The following is a 14,884-nucleotide window of genomic DNA, read 5'->3' as shown; positions in this document are numbered from 1 at the left end:
AATTAATGTGTCGAATTCTTAAGCCGGCTACGCACTCGCGAGCCCTCTGGCATTGAGAGTGTCCGTGGGTGGCGCTATCACTTAACATCGGGTGAGCCTCTTGCTCGTTTGCCCCCAGTTCTATATAAAAAAAAGAATTTTAAAACTAAAATTTCTTTCGTCACAGTCGAATTGTGTTGACGGTGTAATCAAAGGCGACAGATACCTACTTGAGGTGAAACGGTACAATTAGACTTAGTTTAAAAAAAAGTGTTTTAATTTTTAAAAAGAAATTAGCTTTGCTTAATGTTCTCAGTTCTGCTTAGAGTCGCTCGTGAGTTAACTTTTGTGGCATTAGGTTTTTAAATATCCTTTTAGAAATCTTCGATAGGCTGCAATTAGATATATTATATAAAAGAAACAATGTTTCAATGAAATTTAATGTCAGTCAGAAATGTACTAGTTTCATTTACATGTTCCAATTACAGCCATTGTGTGTATGTTAATGCGATACCACAATTGCTTCATGGTTAATCGATATGAGCGAGCATTGTACCACGTATTTATAATTTTTTTGCAAAAATCTACAAAAACCTAGTATGTTTTGATTGTGAAGAAATAAGTTCAGGTTAAAGTGTAATGCATGAGGAAGATGTATATTATGGATTAAATATAAATTTAAAAAAATACAACAGTATTGCTTTAAAACTTGTTGTTGATATATATGTCGCAGTAAAGCAATTAAATCAGAGAGTTAATTAAATCTCTAGACAGAGATCGATATTCGATCAAGTCGCTAGCATTTGATTTAAATCGTCGAAAACCTTTATATCTGTCTGACCGAAAGCCAGCGTGTTGATTGATAATGCAAGATGGCGATCATGACAACTGTCTAGAGATTCAATTGATTCCTTGATTTAACCACTTTACTACGACATATACAATACCATTGTCTCGCTTAGAGTTAAATGGTCTTTATTTTACGAAGTGTTATAATAGCAACTACTGAGGTTAGATTATAATATAAATATGTGAAATAAATTTCACATATTAAAATGATTTAATTTATTAATTTTGATTTCACTGAAATTAATTAATCAGGCCCATACAAATTCAAAAATTAATCTATCATTTATATTATCGAATACTAAGAACACAATATTTTGTTTTGATAGCGTTTATAAAGATCCAATATGATATTATTGACACGGTTTACTCTTTTTGTACGCAAAATTTAAAAATAATTTTAATATGAAGTTATACATGCATTTGAGTGAAAACCTCTATTAAGCGTTTACAATCGCCCCAATTGTCATTGCAATCAATACATTGGGGAATTCCGCTGTTTCTTCGAAGCCCCCTTTTATATAAATGATGGCTGTTCCCGTCTAGACTCTGGGGCTTGTATAATCTAGGTAACAATATATTTTGCCTAGAATTACTTTTGGTTAGTGGTTTTGTAATTAATACTGTTACAGTAATGCAATATGATGTTTTCTCTTTGCTTTGTTGTAATGTTATACCGAGGTATAGTAGGAAGAACTATTTACCCCAATTTTGAAAATTTCAGTAGTAATGGAAAGGACAATTAGAATATGATTCGTGTTTCTGTATAATAATAAATGCACTATAGTACTCTCATCTTTATATTGAATTAAATGAATACTGTTATCTACTAAATTTAGAGTCAATAAGATAAATATTTTAAATATTGCTGAATCATTTTCAATTTTAGAATGACAGACGTAACTTTTAAATACGTTATTAGTTTTTTTTAAATGTCCGAGCAATATTATTACAAAACACCGGACACCTGTCGCTAACCGTCGGAAGTTTGGAACCCTATACTGAATCACTATGAAAATGATTGTACAATTAGCGAAACGTTGCCTTAACTGGTGATGTCATGCAATGTTGTCAATTCAAGGCCTCTCAGTCATCGTCCGAACACAGAGCAATGAGAACGCCGACATCAAAAACACAATCAACTTTCTCATTGTGCATTTGTATTTACGTGACTACTTAGATTACGGATTTGTAAGTTTTAAAAATTCCGCGAAAAAGGAAGGTGAGTGTTGATTGATGTCATACGTGACATTACAGTTTTGGTTGGTTTCCGGTTTCACAATTATTATTAAACAATTTGTTTAGTATTTTCAGCTTCATTCATTGAAATTTAAAGTTGAGCTGTAATTTTAATAATTATGATTTCGCATCAGTCATACAGGGCTCCGTTTAAACATATATAATAGCTACTAATTTTTTTGGCATTTTGTTTATCGTACAAAAATAAATATGTAATTATTGTGTAATTTTCGTCATTCTTACATTTCGTAACTATCAGTTATTAGAGGTTCACCCCGATAAGTGAATATTTTACTGTTGTAATGTTTATTTTAAGGAAATTATCAGTTAGTTCACACTGTTTAACGAATATCCTTGCAAATTGTGCTACGTATAAACATTGGTTTTATGCGGACACAGAAAATAGGGTATGATTTTTTGGGCTTTTGCGTGCCTGGTCAAGTTAGCAATCAATTATTATTAATTCACAATAATTATGCTTGTAATATTTGGTAACAAGATTCAAGCCTGCCTATAGTCTATTTATATAAATCGGAAGAATGAAGTAAGAAGCAGTGGTTTCAATGTGCGATCTCCGTCGTAGGTTTAAATTCCGGTTGTTATGGACGTTCTGTTTGCACTTGCTTGTACGGTGCAGGAAATAATGTAAAACCATGCCTCAAACCATAAAAAACTACAGCGTGTGTCAGGTGCAGGCGGAATACCTACTTGCCTATTCGAATTTATCACGAAACAGATATCGACGGTCAATTCCAAAGGTTGTACCGCCATGAATTTTTTAAATAACTCAACTTTCTCGTCTGCCCTTTATGTGGTCTCGGCTCGGTGTATTGTATCCTGATTAATATCTAGGTTGTCTGAACCGGTCTCCATATTACAATGAATTGTTCAACGACGCTTTAAGTTATAAAATTGTGTGTAAATCCTTAAAAACTTATACATTTACCAGGTTTGTTTTATCGTAAAAATGTGAATAATTTAATTGGATAAAATTATATTTGTTTGTACTATAGTGCGATACATATTGTGATGAATTCTCACAATTTAATTGGATAAAATTATATTTGTTTGTACTATAGTGCGATACATATTGTGATGAATTCTCACAATTCAATTCTCTAATCTTAAATTCATTACAATATTATTTATTAAGTACAGAACCACTAAATAACCTAGACTTTCTAATTAATGTAATATTTTTGGCTTCGAAAATACTTGTAGCCTGTAGGTTAAAACGTTTATAAAAAATATTTATTTCTATTAATTACTTTAAAAATGTGTACATATATACAAAAAGTATCGCTAATTATTATTAACTATAAGCCGTTAATATTCATCTAATCCTGTCTTTATTACATAATAAATGTGTGTATTATGTACACACACGTATTTATGTATGTTAGAAGTTATACTTCTTTGGCGTAACAAGATATAGATAATCTTTTCAAAAATAACAATGAAAATATATATAAATATAGCATTATCTAATTAGTTAATATAAAGCTTATAGATGTCACAAAAAACTAAAATATATAGCTTACTTCAGGGTGTCGGTGTGCGCGCGCTTCGTAAAAATTTACTCTTGTAATTTTTTTCTATCGCTCCTAAAGAAGTATTACATCAATAAGTATTTTTTAATAAGAGGAGCAGGAACATATAAGATATATTTAAATTTATTATTCAGATTTATCAAACGCAAGTGTAATCTAATTAAGATGTAATCAGATGTCGTTCTGCTACACAATTCCAGTTTTCCGCTTTTCTTTAATGTGGAACAACATGATGCTTAGTGGTTAATTTAAATATTACACTCATATCCGTCAATTGCAAACTAATATCAATTGCCTTATATACTCTCTCAGTGGATTTGACAGTATTTGATAAACAAAATAAACCATATAATACAGAAATATGGTTAGGTTATAATAATTTTCCAAGTTAATTTCTTTTAGAGAATATAGTATCGTAGTTAATGTCGTAAATGTAAATAATTAATTGTTATATTTAATAACCTATTACTATACTTTGTTAAATGTAATAATAACATAGTTCAACGCATGGTAACTTACAATTAACGGGTCTTTACAGGCTTCGCATGGCCGAACATTTATTTTTTTTATTTAGTATTAATAAATCCTATCTAACATTAAGTTATATACTGAGCTTCCTAATGATGACAAGTTTTGAAAATGATCCTAAATTTTTAACAAACAGAAATATACAATTTAGTAATCGTTAGTACAATTCGAATATAATTGTCATAGATGTCATTGTCATAGTGATATTAAAAAGAGATAATGCCGTATTAAAAATATAGGCATGAATGTGATATTTCTACTTTTATATTTTAAATATTAAAGGTCTGAAATACTTTAGTCACCGCTCACGTTTGACCATGTGGAGCGACGCTAAAAATAGCGGTTATGCGATAACCATGCAAGTTCCAAGGTCATGGCCAATATGCTCGTTTTCCTTCATGTTTTTGGATAAAGCAACTTTGACATCCTGACATTATAGTTAAAAATGTGCATTGTATAGGGGTCTAATATCATTTTGTACCATTTAATGTCGTGATTCTTGGTCCGCGCGGTCCTAACGCTATAAGGGGTTTTAAGGAAATGCCAAAAGGTCACAGGAGACCGAAAAGCTACCTCAGACAAAGAATTAGTCTAGCTATTCAAAGGGGGAACGCTGCCAGTATCTTCGGAACCCTGCCTAAAGGGACTACATTTAATAATATATTTTGATTAATGTTCTAGTATTTATTTTATATATAGAAGGTTGATTTGTAAATGTTGAGCATTTCATTGACTATGTATCTTTAATTTGCAGTGAAAGTCCTAAATTGATTTTATGTATTAAAATATTAAAACGAGGTTTGTACAACAACATTTTTTTACATAGTATCATATATATATGAGAATTTCTCTCAATATAAAATTATTTAATAATAGTCCTCCAGTTAAAATATTTGTATAAATGTTAATATTGTCGTCATAACGTTGGTTAGATTAATCGTGTAACCTCAAAGTCAATGGCGATGACTTCATTATGTTTTACAAATTGGCGAGTTTCTATTTCCGGCTGAAGTATCTCGAAATAAGGATTAAAAGGTATTTATTGTTTCCGCCTATGCTCTAAGGCTGACATTGAGATGCATAAAATCTATGAACTATCGTGCGTGGATAAATATTTATAACGTCACGTGAATTCTTGTTAAAGACGAAATCTTAAACTTTGCTTAACATTTATATAGCTTTACTAAGAGTTAACTCTTAGTAAAGCTATATAACCATGTTACGCTGAGTTAAAGTTGGAAGAAGTTTCCTTATGAAGAGCGGACTTACTGCAACTATCAGATGTTATCTTACAGATGTAAGGCATCGTTGGTTTCCATATATTTAATCTTATTCATCTGTTGTGTTATTGTGATGTCAATAATATCATTTTGTGCGAGTGAATTTTTAAAATCTGTTTGGTAGTTTTAGATTTAATTCATAACAGGCAAAGAAAGTCTTCTCTCGTAATATTAGAGTAGAGAACCAGGTCTATAAAGGTTTCCAGGTTCTACTAAGTCGTAATGATAAAATAAAGGAATGCAATCGAAACCTAATTTATTACTAAAACAAACTCGGGAGCAGTAAATTAGATTCACCACGAACTACCTACATTTGCCGTTGCCGATGAAAATTCAAACAAGAGAGATTAAAAAGAAAGATTTAAGATAAGTCGCAAATTGTGTCTCCAGTTCGTCAAAATAAGGGAGTAAGACTTAGTCACACACAATTTTTTTTTTTAATAAGAACCTTCTGACAATAACAAATACAGTTAATAAAGAATAAGCGAAATCGGTCCAGCCGTTTATATACATATGTATAGGGAAATAGGGATTCATTATAAAAGTGAATCCCTATTTCCCTATACATAGATTATATGACATTTACATGCCTATTTTTATATGGCTGATTGTGCGTTGTTCTTTAATATTAATCAAACTTTACCGCTTTCTTTGCAAATAAACGATTTATTTATTATTTATTTTTAAAAATCACAAGAATGTTAAATCTAATATCGACAAGGTCATTATCGACACGGTACGACGAAATTTCGCTAGTTATCGCTTATCACTGATAACATTGTAAATAAACTATGCAACATAACTGTTTTTAATACTTTCGCCGGTGATATGATAAGAATATATTTACGATACACTTCGTCTTGGGTGAATCAACGAATCAAGTCATTTTAAATTGTGCCAAAACTCAGGCTAAGTAGTATATAGTCATTTTCATGTGTGTCAGATTTTCTAAGTGTTTTTACAAATCGTCTGTAAGTTGGTTTAAGTGGGAATACATTATTGCGTCGTTGTGTAAGTTAAACAATGGACCATTTAAATATTTGCAAGACATGAGGAATGTTTATTTTGAAAGCGTTATTTATGCAGTTCAGTTTACAAAGAAATAATAGTTTTTACAAACAAGAGAATTTAAAGCTCATTTTTATTAAAATTTAATTTTTATTTACTTCCACTTATTTTTATTACCTTCACTAATTATATGAAAGATGTTTTCATTGAAATTGCCACGGAACAATGTTTATGTATTAAAATTATTTGTAATTTCAATTTCAGTTTTTCATTATATTGTCCCATTATTCAAGTTTATTTAAATAAACGATTTATTAAATTTAAAAAATTTATACATACGTTTCTTTACAAAAAAAAAATACAAATGACTACTTAGGTTTGACAAATAACGAATTAAAACAACCCACATGCAAGAATTTTAAATTGTTTTACTAAATCATTATTACTATAGACTCTAAAACACATCACATAATAGTAATTTTTGACGTGACAACGTCTTATAAATTGGTTTGCCAGGTGACACTTCAAGAAACTGCGTTACGCTCCGCTCACGTTATGCGCTCACAATGAGAGCGAGTGAGAGGCACGCGTCCCTACCACTCGGGCATGGTTAGCCCGCCTAAGAGCGAGAGAGACAGACATAAAAAGTTTATTTCATCCTTCTTCCTGCTATACGAATGAATATTCACATTAAAATTATTTTACCACTCAAAGTCACTAAAACTTTCGCCCGTATACCGACTCTACAGGCAACCAATTTTTTTTTTAGAACCAGCAGCCGCTTCTCGACGTAGTTCGGGAGCGTGCTCGCGAGTTGTCGAGCGGCGCCGACGCAGCCAGCGGTGAACGCGTCGAGCACCGAACGAGGGAACTCGCTGAACGTTGGAATATCGCATGCGAAGGTATATGTTAGATAAATTTCGTTGTATATCAAATTAATTGTATAATTTTTCCGTGTTACTTGTAATTTTATTTTTAGTAATTCTTTTTTTAAAAGATTTTCCTTCCTAGGGTTGCCTGAAATGGGTCGCTTATTAGTGATAAGGCTACGTTGCGTCCCTAATAATTAATGTTACTTGAAAACAAGTAATGTAACGTTAATAAATACATATGTTGAAGCAGTTAATTTATGTATACATATATTCTTAGTTCGGTATCAATCTTTATAACTGATACGTTTTTTTTATTAATTTATCGTACTTGATCGAGTATTTATTATACCAGGCTTAGCCAAGCGTGCAACAACCGCAGACACGCAACTCCACCGTTGGACCCAACTACTGGACACACAAAGAAGTCTTTCGTCTGCCATCACAGCTGCTAACGACAGGCTTCGACAGTTGGACGCTAGTCCAAGTACAAGGAGACGCGCTGTGGACACAAGGCATGCTCTGCAGGTGAGAAAAATAATAAAATGGGTCTTAGAAACTACATGTTACATGACGAATTTAGCCCTGGCACTTATAGAGTGTTGACCTAGTGGCTTCAGCGACTCTCATCCCTGAGTTTGTAGGTTTGATCCCCGGCTGTGTCTTGAACGTTTTTTCTATATGCACATTTGACATTCGCTTGAATTCGCATTCGGTGCAGGAAAACATCTTGAGGAACCCGGCTTCGACCCAAAAAGTCGACACAGGCTGATCATCTCCCTGCCTAATAGTCACAAATAATAATGAAATAGATACAAAAGTCTGAGGCCTAGATCTAAAAAGGTTGATGTGCCATTAAGTTATTTTTTAAATCCTCTCAGTAAAGTGTAGGTTAGACTGAAGCAAGGAAGCAAAGCCTGATTAAGTACGCTCACATTTCAGTATAAGTCATACTTGGCTCCTCATTTCTCATTTGTTTTTAGGCAAGTAGGTGTTCTCTTTCTTCTCTATCTTTCGGTAGCGCTGTAGCTGTCAAACATGGTTGATGTCATGTCAAGATGGTTTATTTAGGTTAGATAAAGGAAATTCGAATTATTGATAATGTAATGTTCATAGTATATTAGTTAGTAACTTATGGTTTTCGATTTTCAGACTACAACTTACACAATTGTGATTTTTTTTATTAGGAGCTGCAGACCGAAGTATCAAGCCTTGAAGAGAGTCGCGACGACTTGTTGGAGCACGCGGATTTCGTCGTATCCCTACTTACACCACATTCGCAGCAGTTGGCTGAAGAAACGCGCGCCGGTGTACAAGATCTTGCAGACGCCTATGAGAAGTGAGTATGAGTGAATGTATAATGTTTAAATTGGTAAATTTTTATAGGTACGAAAGGGAATTGTTAGGTCGTTTGACCATGAACGGATGATTGATAGGCGGATTACCAGTTTTACAGGGGAAACGTAGATAGTGAAGTCTTGTCATACATACTTTGACAAAATACAGGAGTAGGAAAAGTTAAGGGTACTCATAACCGACCAGCATGAATGTGGATGAAGCCAGAGATTGCAAGATCCGTGGTCTTTGCCTCTCTTTGGACTAATGCGTGAATTTATAAATAAATAATTTAAATGCTTACATTCATTTAAATGATGTATATAGTATTTAAAGTGATGTAGTATTTTACATGTTTTGTAGAAAGATAAGATTTACTGGCTTGGAAGTAGATGGCGCTGTACTCAGTATTTATTATTCTATACATTAGCGGATTTTAAAAAAAACAATTTATCAAAATTTCATAGAATTTTATTAAGTGTTGTAGATTGATGTAAATAATTATAGGATAATGGTAAGTACTAGATGTAAGGTTTAAAAGGTAATGTATGAAAAGACAAAATTTTATCAAAATTAAAAAAAGACAGAAGACCAACGTGGAAGTATTTACTGGCTTTGGATTCATTAACACTAAACATGGAACCATCGAGAAACCAATTATTAAAGTTTGAATAATTTTGCCATAGATAAGTACATAATATTATAACATATATATGTTCATGAGGTAAATTTAAGTTACTATAACAATTAATTTACAGTTTATGTATATAGTACACATAGTATCTGTGTACATAGAATATATCCACTTAAGTAAATCATGTAAACAAAAGTGAACATTTCAGATTGAAGATGCTCTTCAAGTGTCGCTAAGCAGAACACTTTGTTCTTGCTAATTGGCTTTGAAATAACTTACATGCTTTAGAACAAGTAAATACTACTTATTTTTTTAATTTGTTAGTTGGTTAATATTAATTGTTTTAAAGTAGCTAAAACGTATATTATTTAAATTTAAGTTCTTCTTGATGTTTCATTTGGTATTCGCAGTTAGATTTTAAGTATGACTTACCGCTAACTATGACTCTCGAATGTCAATACGTTTTTGACACACTTGGCGCTAAGTATCGACTCTAATCGGAACCAAGAAGCCAAAGGAAATGGCACTCAAACTCTCTTAATTTTTCCCACATTTATTGCGTCCAATCCAATTCAAAACCATATAAATATATATAAACGATTTCCGGCAAAATCCCTTTCGCTCTCGTTAGAAACGGCTCAAAAAGTTTAGACAGTTCCTGCTGCGCACCGCCAATATGTAGAAACAGCTGCCCACTGAAGTATTTCCGAACCAATTCGAATAAGGGTCAAGATAAAAGGTTTAAAGACCGATAGTGTATTCGCGAGCCCTCTGTTATTGCGTGTGTCCATGGGCGGTGGCATCACTTAACAACAGGTGAGCCGTCTGTCCGATTATTTAAAAAAAAACTTTGTTTAGAAACGAAGAAAATATGCGCTAATGTGGCGTGACGATTTCAAATGCACTGCGTAAATAGCGAATTCTTAAACAGATTTTCCGGTACACTTGAACATTATCTTAGCTGGCTTCAGTCGTATAATTAACTAATACGCAGTTATTAATATTGCAAATATTAATGGAAGAATTCTCTTCTTACAACCTCTTCAGATATAGTTAGTATAATCTGTGGTTTTAATCAGTTAAAGATACATTCGTTTGAATAAAGTGAAGTTTTAGTGCTTATTAATAGTAAGAGTTTTTAAGGCATTTTTTCCGCGCACCACCACTATGTGGAACCAGCTGGAACAAACGATTTAGGGTCCTTTAAGAAAAAAATACTACTCATTCTAAAAAGGCCGGCAACGCACTTGCGAGCCCTTTGGCATTGAGTGTCCATGGGCGGCGGTATCAGTTAATGTCAGGTGTGTCTCCTGCCCTTTTCGTAAAAAAAGACACGAAATAATGTTCCGCCTGAATACGTCAACCAGTTTCAACTTATTTCATTTAAATTTATTCTTTAGACTTCAGTTTTTCTTTAAAACCGGTTCTTTCTCCCCATTATACTGTTGAGACTTATGTGGCACAGTTTAAGTATGTTATTTTAAAGTCACAGTGACAGAAATTTTGAACCAAAGTTTATTTATTAACCTTTTGTTGCCATAGTACAGAGATACAGCACGATTAAAATAATTTAATTTCGTGCGATCTCTTCCAGGTTACATGGGGGAGAAAATCATGATTATTTGTGTTAGAACGAAAGTTAGGGATAATTAAATATTCCTTAATACCAAATATTAAATGTATGTTATCTAGATTTTTATATAACAGTGGTTTTTTGCTGAGACAGAATTAAACTTATGGTATTCGGTACAAGTTATTGCGTTCTTGGCAGATGAGCAATATTGTAAACGACTTACCACACTCGTAACTTTTGTATCTTATTCTAGAAGGAAATAAATCTGGTTGAAACAATTGTAAATGTTTTTCTAAGTAACATTTTTTACTGTTTTTTTTTTCAAATTGTTTACGCTATTATTGAGACTGATTTATAAATAAATTAAATATAATAAGGGTAGAATTTCAGTAAAAAATGATAACTTATTAATTATAATTATAACGTGCTGGATTTGGGTTCTCTTTTCAGGAAAAATATCTGTGTCAGGGTTCCCAGCTCCACAAATTAACTTAAATTTTTTTTACCATCTATATTTGTCGGTGATATAATGATAGAATGACGTCACGTCCAAGCAATGATAATATTTGAATGATTAAGTGAGCGACGTATATAATAATTTTTATGATAATTTCGTCAATGATGTAACTAGCGCCTTGAGACGTGCGATGGTGATTTGATTTGCCGAACTTAAAATACACGCCGGCTTACTCATAGACATTGTTGGAGAATCGGAGGACTATGTTATTATTAGCGTATTGGTACAGTGTGGTTTTCAAGAGGCGTATTTCTGAATGTTAGCAGGCATAAACGAACATATTTCTAGCAAAATATGGAAGTTGTAAGTTATTTTTAGCTCGTAGTTGAAGCGAAACGAGAATGTTCATGTTATTACGATCGCGTTGGAATTAAATTAACGTTACATAGAAAACACTTAAACGTGAGATACAGAATTGAGCTAATCAGCGTTTAAGTACATGCGTGCTCGGTGTAAAATATAATATAAACTCAGAACCGTAGGGTTGATATTTAATCGATTGCGTTACCAGACAGTGGTCGGGGGTGTAATCGTTACGTATTCAAACGGCTAGACTATTTCAGATCGGTTCGCGCATGCGCGGTTCGTGTTTTATGGGTCAGGGCCTTGCAGTATAAACTGGAGCCGTCTCAGTGCTATACATAGAACGTTCGTTATTACTCAGCATAACTTTAACATCTCACATGCAATGCGGACGAATCGTTCAACCCTTTATGTAAAATTCGACGTGAACACCTGCAATTTTGGTGCATGCCTTCAACCGACATAACCTCGCGTATCCGGAGCCTCCGTATCGTTGTATGTATTAGTGTTTATTTATAGTCCGGTGACTCACCCGTCCACGCGGTTGAACTGTGGTGATTTTATTTCCCTCGACGGTTTTGGCAGGCGATTTTAAGTGTTTACCTCGCCCACACGCTGCGGCGCCGGCCGGCTAGGGGTGCCGATAAGCGCATGTCCCTCGGTTGCGCAATGAGTTCATTTCTTCACCTGTCAAGTACTGCGCAAGGTCGCCCGCTCACGTCACCGTATGCTCGGAACATATGCCGGCGCTAAACGTAAACATTAGTGCAGCGAAAATTTAATATGATGTCATTGGGTCGCGTAAAATAAATTTAGACACGGTAGTCGAATGTATAGAGCGCTTCATTGAGCGACGGGCGAGCATAGCGAGCGGATCGCCGCTAGTCGCTGCCACGAACGAAAAGGTACATTGCAACCGCTGCGACCTTGCGCCGTCACACCACGTCACGCCGCGCCGGTTTTATTTTCGTCGCGTTTTGGCAGCTATTCCCCATTTGTTAGGAACTCGGCACACTTTGTATACGTGCATAACGTTCCTTTTTTGTTACAGATTGCGACAGACTCTTGCGGCGAGACTCGCGGAGATAGACGAAATCGTTTCTGAATTCGATCGCGTGTCGGAAAACATTGAAAAGTTTCGGCAACAGATCGAAGTTTACATCGCCAAAGTCGGGACCTTCTACGTATACGGGGAAGACGACGCGGACGGTGTCCGTGATTTAGCAAAACAAGTTTCTGATCTAGTTGACAAAACAAAGGGCTTCACGGAAGATAGTAGGAAGCGATACGGAGGCTCGGCGCCAGCTGACGTTGCGCAGGAATTGTCTGCTTTAGAATTATCAGCAGAAGCATTAGCCGCAGCCATGGAGGAGAAGGAGAGGGAGTGGAAGAGAGCGAAGACGGCCCGCACCGAATACGCAACAGACGTCGAAAGCGTCCAGGCGTGGGTCCGGGCGGCTGAGCTCACAGCCAAAGAGAGGACTCTACCCCCAGAAGCATACAAAGAAAGATTGGTATCAACCAGATCTGAAATTCCTAATATTGCAGACCGCATGGAAAGACTTAGCCGTAATGCCCGTGCGATTGTAGAAGGAAGCAGGGACGCTGCTGAACGCCAACTCATTCAATCCACAGTCACGGCGTTATCTGAACAATTCAGCGCTGTCTGTAGTGAACTGGAAGCTCGCCAGACTGCTGTCGAAGACGCTTGTGATGCCGTGGCTAGATTCCTTGCCTTGTTGGAGAAGGTCCTACTATGGGTAGAAACACAACGTGCTTTCCTTGCGCGGCCACTTCCGTTGGCCGACTTGCAGGAGGCCCAACAGAAACAAACTGAATACGGGGTATAATTTATTACTGTTGTTGCTTTAATTGTAAGAAATAAAAATCTACTATCTTATTCTTATTTTTCAGAATGCTCTTAAAAGTTGTAAGCAGCAAGCTAAAAATTTGGCAGACATGGCTAAAGAAATCGAAGTTATAGAACGTGTCACAAGTCCGGGAGATTTACCTTCTAGATTGGAAGCGGCCGAAAATGCTACAGTCGATGTCGAAAAGAAATTAGCTAAAACAGTCCGTATTTTTTAACAAAAGATTTGGATGTTGTTTAACTGGTTGTTAATTAAATTGCTTTTTCATTTACAGAATGGATTATTACAAGAATTAGCAGAAGAATGGGAAAGGTGTGAAAAGAAATTAAAGGATGTAGGCCACTGGATAGAAGCTACTACGAGGACCTTAGAGGCTCCTCAAAGCACGAAGAAGCCACTCAGAGATAGACTTGCTCTGAGAGAGAAACTCATTAACGACATATCAACACAGAAAACAAAGATATCTTATGCCGTCGAGAAACTCAACGTGAGTTTGTGTAATATTTTCGGTTTGGGTCGCTTAGTCATGGTGTTGGTTTAAAATTCCTGGTCGTATTCAAATGTTGTCTCGATCATGTTATCCAAGTGCGAATTTGAACACTTGAACTTTTATTTGTGAACAGGTACACTTTGGCCCGGAAGGCGTAGCCTCGCAGAGCCAGTTCCCCGAAGGAGTTCAGATTCTAGCGCGAGATCTTTGCGAGTCTTTAGACTCACTCGGTGCTAGAACTTCGGGCCAAGCTCAGCAGTTGGCGGCCGCGCTCGCCCAAGTGGAAGTCTACTGCGCTGACATTGTGCGCCTGCGCACTCAGTTGCTAGAGGCCGAACAGCGGCTGAGGCATGCCGCTCAGCCCAACTACAGCCCTCGAGATCCAGACACGAAACTCAAGCACCAACAGGTAAGAACCGCAACGTCTAGCTTCATCAGGCACCGATATTTAGTAGGTGGCTAGCGATTTTCTAGTTTTGTTTATTGAGTGGTGAGGCTCTCTCATCAAGAAACACTTACAGCACCGTATACACCTGTATATTATCACCGATCACGCGATTCATATTTATTTTCTTTTTGTTCTCTCTTCCAACCTTTACCCCTACTAACTTATAAACGGTCCTCTGATAGGAATGTCGAGATAAAGTAAAATCACTTCAGAGTAAAATTCAGGCACGAAACGAACGCATCAAGTTACTCGTACAGCGCGGCGGTCCGGACGCCGACCCTCTCAGAGACGCTTAGATGCGTCGATAAAAAATTCATTAGGCTTAAGTCGAACCTTAGTTATAACTTATTATATTAATTGTAAATTAATTTTGCGAAATATAAACGACCGATATCGCAGCCACCCTCGTTTTTT

General features: G+C 35.4%; 1 protein-coding gene across 7 annotated transcripts in view; it reads left to right on the top strand.

Annotated features, from left to right (window-relative positions):
* LOC110996083 (nesprin-1) overlaps window positions 1-14,884 on the top strand; it is a 142,446-nt gene that overhangs the window by 85,785 nt on the left and 41,777 nt on the right. For all 7 annotated transcript variants that reach the window (XM_045629721.1, XM_022263595.2, XM_045629720.1 and 4 more), the window contains 7 exons: window positions 7,200-7,332; window positions 7,655-7,827; window positions 8,487-8,638; window positions 12,713-13,505; window positions 13,576-13,734; window positions 13,807-14,019; window positions 14,156-14,431. In XM_045629721.1, coding sequence (XP_045485677.1) covers window positions 7,200-7,332; window positions 7,655-7,827; window positions 8,487-8,638; window positions 12,713-13,505; window positions 13,576-13,734; window positions 13,807-14,019; window positions 14,156-14,431 — 1,899 coding nt within the window. The remainder of the gene's footprint in view (window positions 1-7,199; window positions 7,333-7,654; window positions 7,828-8,486; window positions 8,639-12,712; window positions 13,506-13,575; window positions 13,735-13,806; window positions 14,020-14,155; window positions 14,432-14,884) is intronic.

The sequence above is a fragment of the Pieris rapae genome, chromosome 10 (assembly GCF_905147795.1).
Source record: "Pieris rapae chromosome 10, ilPieRapa1.1, whole genome shotgun sequence".
In the NCBI taxonomy this organism is placed as follows: Eukaryota; Metazoa; Arthropoda; class Insecta; order Lepidoptera; family Pieridae; genus Pieris; species Pieris rapae.
The sequence above is the reverse complement of the archived record's forward strand: the minus strand, read 5'-3'. Positions and strand labels throughout refer to the sequence as shown.